Consider the following 6,585-nt stretch of genomic DNA (forward strand, 5'->3'; position numbering starts at 1 on the left):
TCCTCCAAATCCCCAGTGCCCCATTATATTTGCCAGGTTATCAGTCAAAGAGGTCTTTTTAGAACCCCTCCTTAAAACAGAGAATGTCTTCCCATTATACGAAAAAAAGCCCAAACCCCTCAATGTGCCCTGTAAGGACCACCATAATCTTGTCTACCTCACTTACCCCTACCTTTCATATTTCACACCCATGACCAAGCCCCACTGACTTTTCTCATAATTTCTTGAAAAGCCAAGCTTTAAAGGCTCTACACATACTGCTCCCCTATCGATTGGAGGTTTACATAACTCACCTGCTACATTATTTAGATTTCTGATTTAGTGTCACTTCCCAAAGGGCTTTCCTGACAGCCTTATTTTTAATAGCTTTATCTCCTTGTTTACTGTATTTTCTTCATATCTACCTAAATTCATAATATTTAATTGCCTATGTGTTATCCTTCTCCCTAAATTAAACTATCAGCTCCACAACAGCAGAAATTTTTGCTTACTTGATACTGTGTTTCCAGCCCCCCAAACACTGTCTGGCATACAGTAAGTGCTCAGTAAATACTGACTGAATTAGAATTATTTATTCCATGATTCTGTCAGATATGATGTTCGTCAGAGACAGAGTCTCTTCACAGCCCTAGTCCATAGCACACTGATCAACACATAACAGGCACCCAAATGTTTGTTGAACTGAATCAGTAAATTGCACCCTCTTCTTCAAAAATTACAATTCTACTTCCATGACACAACACAAGTTTTACAATATATACCTTTGAACACCCTCCATTTTTACATGAGGTCCCAATCTTAATTTCATCACTGTCCTCTTCTAAAACAAGAAAAGAAAATCAAATTAGAAACATTAAAATAAATACTTTAGTGTCATTCTTAAATAACCTCTTTCATAAAACAAGTATTTGAAAAAATACTAAATCTAAAAAACACTGATATTTGAGAACAATTTTAAGTTACTAAGTTTTCTACGTGACCTTTCAGGGAATATATTTAAAAAGCTGGTAAGAATTATTGTGATTAAGTTTTGCCCATGTCCCCAAATGGTATATGACGCATTTCTATTCTATAATGCAATACAATATCCAACATCTTAACCCTATAAAAGAGAAATCATGAAAGGGGTAACTACTTTTCTCCATGGTATTGAGTGTAGGTCAGAATATACTGAGAATATTTTATATTACGCACAATGAAACATTTAATAAAGACATTTTAACAAAGACATTATGGAATAAACCACCAATTCATTTTGTGGTACTACTGGTATTTAGAAAACAAAAATAAATTCTTTACTATAATGTGCTACCTTTTCATATTTATATTCAGTGAACCACACTGTGGTCTCTTTTAGATAATTGGTTAATTGTACAGAAAAAAAAATACAAAATAAAATCTTACCTTTCTTATTTTCTTCATTCCCCGAGGATAGTTTAAGTTTATCAAGTGCTTGTTTTAGGGAAGCAGATATTTTTAATTCCAATTTTGTCATTGGTTCATCTGGGCTGGAGAATTTTTAAATTTTATTACCATTATTGATATACCAAAAAAAAATACATATATATATATTTTAGTAAAAATAAATACACTAAGAATCTATAAAAAGCCAAATGCTTTGTGAATCAAGTTTTTCCTATTAAATAGTATTTTACAAATAACTGTAATATGTATCTATACTTTCAAGTTTTAACAGAAAAATTCTGATATTAAAATATTAAAACTCAGGCACCTGGATGGCTCACTCAGTTAAGCATACGACTCTTGATTTTGGATTAGGTCACAATCTCAGGGTTGTGAGATCGAGCCCTGAGTCGGGCTCCACACTAGGTGTGGAGCCTGTTGGGACTTTCTCTCTCTCCCTCTGCACCCTCCATAAATACATACATACATACATACATACATAAATACATAAGTAAATAAACATATTAAGTCTCAAATAATCATGCTATTGCCAACATGGTAAATTACTAATCAGTAGGTCTAATGGGAAGGAAGTAAAGAATAGGAATCCACATTTGCCAAGAAGGAACCATGAAGTACTTTTACATTCCACACCTAAGCAAAATGCTGAGCATACAATTAACAGGCAACAAATATGTACTAAGTGAATCCATATTCCTACCAGTGGAGATAATTCACTTTGTGTGGACACTGGTTATATGCATCCATACATTCAGATAAAATTTTATCACAAGGCAATTTCAGTAGGGTTAAAAATCAGTAACACCCCCCAACATTCATAATGGTTAAGTGTTATGCGTACAATTTATTTAAAGCCATTCAATAAGTATTAAGCATATTAATAAATGCAACAATAAAAACAGAAATTATTCATTCCACATCCTTAATGAAAACAACTATTGTAGGAAGATATAGGAAGCATTAACAACAGTACATAAAAACCTATATTCCCATAATCTCTATAATACTACCAAATGAATTTATGGAAAAGTACTTAAATTTCTCTCAGTTAGTAGTCCATTATTTACAGTAAGTATTAACTCATACTGCTAATTACAGTAGACACCATTGTAATACTTAAGAATGAGCCATGCCAAAGTTGTCTTTTCCTCTTAATTTTTTTTGTAACTGGCAAATCAGCCAGCAAGGCATCTGATAAAGTCTCTCATGATTATGAATAAGGTGGAGATGGAATAAAAATCAGTGTAAGTAGTTTGGTTAAATGAACAAATGTCAAAAAGTCTCTCAGGCTTCTTATATTGGTCCAGTATTATTCAATATGCTATAAATTTATTTAAGATCAATAAAGAGAAAAAATCATGAAAACCATTAAGTCCATTATGGGAATAACATCAACTCAGGGGGCACCTGGGTGGCTCAGATGGTTAAGCATCGGCCTTTGGCTCAGATCACGATCCCAGGGTCCTGGGACAGAGCCCCAAGTGTACTCCCAGCTCAGCAGGGAGCCTGCTTCTCCCTCTGCCTCTGCCTCTCCCCCTGCTTGTGCTCTCTCTGTCTCTCCCAAATGAATAAATAAAATCTTAAAAAAAAAAAAAAAACCCAACTTGGGCCATATTTGAGACCAAAAACCATCTGTTTTCTAAGTCTTATATCCTGGTTCTAAAACAATACTCAAGGGCAAAATGAAGGAGGCCTGGTTTAACAGTGGCAGCCAACATGCATGTGTGAGAATGTAAAACAGAGTTTAGTTGACCAGAAGGTAAGTACAAAAAATCTGGGTAATTCTACTGCATAATGAGCAAAAGGTATTTTAAAAGTACTTTAACAGATCTGCCATCTAAATCAAATAAATAAAAAAGTTTAATAGTAATAATAAAATTATCAGTTTTCAGTTATCTGAAAGTAAAAGGAGTGACTAGGCTTGTTCTAGTGACAAAATATGCAAATGAAGGAGACAGAATTTGGCTCAATATGAGCAAAAAAATATACACTTAGTAACAATAAAATGGACTAATTTAAAATAAAAGTAAATTCCTCTTCACTAGAATTATTTGAAAGGAAACTAAGTATCCTTCTGTCAGGAATGTCCTAGAAAATATTCAAGAAAACAGCAGAGGAATGAAGAGGAAGGTGTCTAAAGTTCTTTTTCAACTCAAACTGATTCTATGACAACAATTCCTTTCTAGAATTTCACTATGCCACAGTGAAAAAGACATGTCAAATCACAAGACAGATGGAGGCTTTTCTGCTTTTGACATATTATGATGATATATGAACAAATATGCAATGGAAGTTTACTGTGTACATGCCCTCAAGTTGAAGGGGGAATAAAAATGGAATGTATACTTATGAGAAAATCAAATAGATAAAAAGTTGGTGACCTACATAATAGCTATAAATGGTATTATGTAAAATCATAAAATACCAAGAATAAATGCTATTATTCACTTGTGACAAAAATATACAACTGTATAAAGTGTACCTTGGCCTTTTTATTGCTTCTACTGGTTTAGGGGCTTGAATGATGTGCTCCTGAAACTTGGGTTTCAATTCAGAAAGTTCTTTCTTCTCAGTAGTCTTGACTTCAGGTTTGACTGGCTCAGGTGGCTTCTCACTATTATGCCTGCCTTTTGTACAGCCCTGTTAGGAAAGATAAGAGTTATCCTAGCATCTGTTTCACATGCCATGACAGAAAAATTAGTTTTCTTTATTAATAAATTCTACTGTTCGCTTTCTCCACACAGACTTATTTTAAGAAACTAAAAACAGAACTCTAAATTTGCAATATTTGTAAATAAGTTCTTATATCTTAATGTATTTTAAAAGAAGTCTTTGAATTACACTTCATAAATATCAGCTTATACTATAAACACAGCATAAACTTTTTTTTACAGTAAAATTCTGGAACTCTCACATGGAAGTCTACAAATTATTAACACAAAAGGACCTTGATTTAAGCCCTACTTCTTCTACTTATTAGCTATTTGACCTTGAGCAAGGGAATCTTTTTAAACTTCAGTTTCCTCAAAATGGAGGTAAGGGCACTTAAGATATTTTCTGAGAGGATTAAGTAAAATAAGAGTATTTGTCAAAACTTGCAGGTGAGTCAAACATGCATTGTAACATTTCTGAAATCATAACTTTAATGGCATGTCATTTCGTTAACAGTTTTTGTTTTCTTTCTTAAGGGTATACAGAATAAATGGTACATCATGGTAGTATCTTAGATTTGATAAATATCTATTGTTCCTCACTATATAAATGCCTTAAATAGCTACCTACTACTTCCTTCTTGATGTACTTTAAAGACTACTCATATCAAGGACAAACCTGTATTGACAGGTGGCTAATTAATATCGTGAAACTTTTATCTCTAAAACGGATAAATTCCTTATATTAAAGGCTGTCAAGAGAGGTGAACTCCACTTGCAAAGAAAGGCTCTATGTGCAAATTAACAGACCATTCAACAGATGTCCCAAATCAGACTCCTCAAATCTGGAGCTTCCCATTATTTGTACTTTCTCAGGAGATAACCTAGGAAAAAAATTAATACTTACTGCAATGCTTAGAAAATCAGAAAAATCGGTCGTTCTTCTCTTACAGCAAGACCAACCCTATGAAACAGAAAAAAACTGAAAATTGAATTTGCATAGAACCACAGCCCACTAAGAGTCTACTTGCATATATCCTTGAATCTGGCAGTGACTTGCACATATATAGATTTCACAGTTGTGAAGTGTTATAAATGATTCATCAAATCAAATTAAATGATCTTTAGTTTTTGATTTAAAAAAAAGCTAATTAATCAATGTTAAGGGTGATTTGTATTGTGACTGATCACAAAAGGAAGTACCTTAAAATGGGAAATAAAAATCGCTTATTTTTTCAAGACTAGTACTTGATTTTTAGAAGAGACACATTTTCTAATTTCTAAAAATATCATATATTTTAAAGGATCTGGGGAGTAAGTGAAGTGCTTTACTTTAAAAATCCAGTTAAGTCAGAGACATTAATTATAATTCAGCTTCTAAAGAACTCACTGTAGGTGTTCCCCAACAATAAGCATTCTATTTTCAGAACAACATAGATTGATTAGCATAGTAGCCTAAGGACTGTTAGATCTTTGAAGGTTAAATGATCTTTTTAGCGACAAGCATAAAAATATAGAAATTGCAATGCTGTGTGTGATTTCTAAACAAAATATCAAGTGGCTTACCAAAAAATGGCTTTTAGCTGTCATCTGTAATTTCAATGTAGTATAAAGAATAAGAAAATAAAAATGCAGCAGTTTCAAGACTTGGAATGTCCTAAATTAGACTAAAGGCTAGGATTTGCACATATCCATCTGGGCCTCACTGCTTTTCTCAATACACTATATGAAAAATTTGGTAGTGATTGTTTTCACACTACTTTCTTTAAATAAATTATTTTAAAGAAAATGTTAAATACGCTATAATTTAAATTTTCCTTTATTTTGAAACTGAATTCTTTTATTCTGAATTGAGATGTATAGATGAAAACCTACTATAACCTTAAAATATAATATTTAGTTAGCATTAATAATACAGTCAGAAAAGTTATTCTGTACAAGAAAAAGCTTTATCATCTTAATCATATATAAAGAATTACGGCAGATATTCTGGGGATACTGGGATACATACATGATATATACTAGTTATTCCCAAATGCCGATCTGGGATCTATGGCAGTCCTCAGTAAAATAAAAAAATGAAAGAGCACCTAGGTGGCTTAGTCAGTTAAGTGTCTGCCTTTGGCTCAGGTCATGATCCCAGGATCCTGGGATCTAGTCCTGCATCAGGCTCCCTGCTCAATGGGGAGTCCCTCTGCCCCTCCGCCCCCCCGCTTGTGCGCATGCATGCGGGTCTCCCTCTCTCTCTCTCAAAATCTTTTTAAAAAATGAAAGATAAATTTAAGTATGTGAGTATAAGGTTGTCATTTCTTTTTTTTTTTTTTTTAAGATTTTATTTATTTATTTGACAGAGAAAGACACAGCGAGAGAGGGAACACAAGCAGGGGGAGTGGGAGAGGGAGAAGCAGACTCCCTGCCGAGCAGGGAGCCCGATGCGGGACTCGATCCAGGGACTCCAGGATCATGACCTGAGCCGAAGGCAGTCGCTTAACCAACTGAGCCACCCAGG

At 33.7% G+C, this 6,585-nt stretch overlaps 1 protein-coding gene across 1 annotated transcript; it reads right to left on the reverse strand.

Annotated features, from left to right (window-relative positions):
* Positions 1 to 12: 12 nt before the first annotated feature.
* LOC102740132 (cysteine and histidine-rich domain-containing protein 1) lies at positions 13 to 5,040 on the reverse strand (the record flags this gene model as incomplete). The annotated part of the gene is made up of 4 exons (XM_081809652.1): positions 13 to 820; positions 1,405 to 1,508; positions 3,908 to 4,065; positions 4,984 to 5,040. Coding segments are annotated over 4 exons (453 nt in total), but the record flags the coding sequence as incomplete, so codon positions are not given.
* Between the last annotated feature and the right edge of the window lie 1,545 nt (positions 5,041 to 6,585).

Source organism: Leptonychotes weddellii, unplaced genomic scaffold (assembly GCF_054177405.1).
Source record: "Leptonychotes weddellii isolate Sample4059 unplaced genomic scaffold, ASM5417740v2 HiC_scaffold_11834, whole genome shotgun sequence".
NCBI classification, from domain to species: Eukaryota; Metazoa; Chordata; class Mammalia; order Carnivora; family Phocidae; genus Leptonychotes; species Leptonychotes weddellii.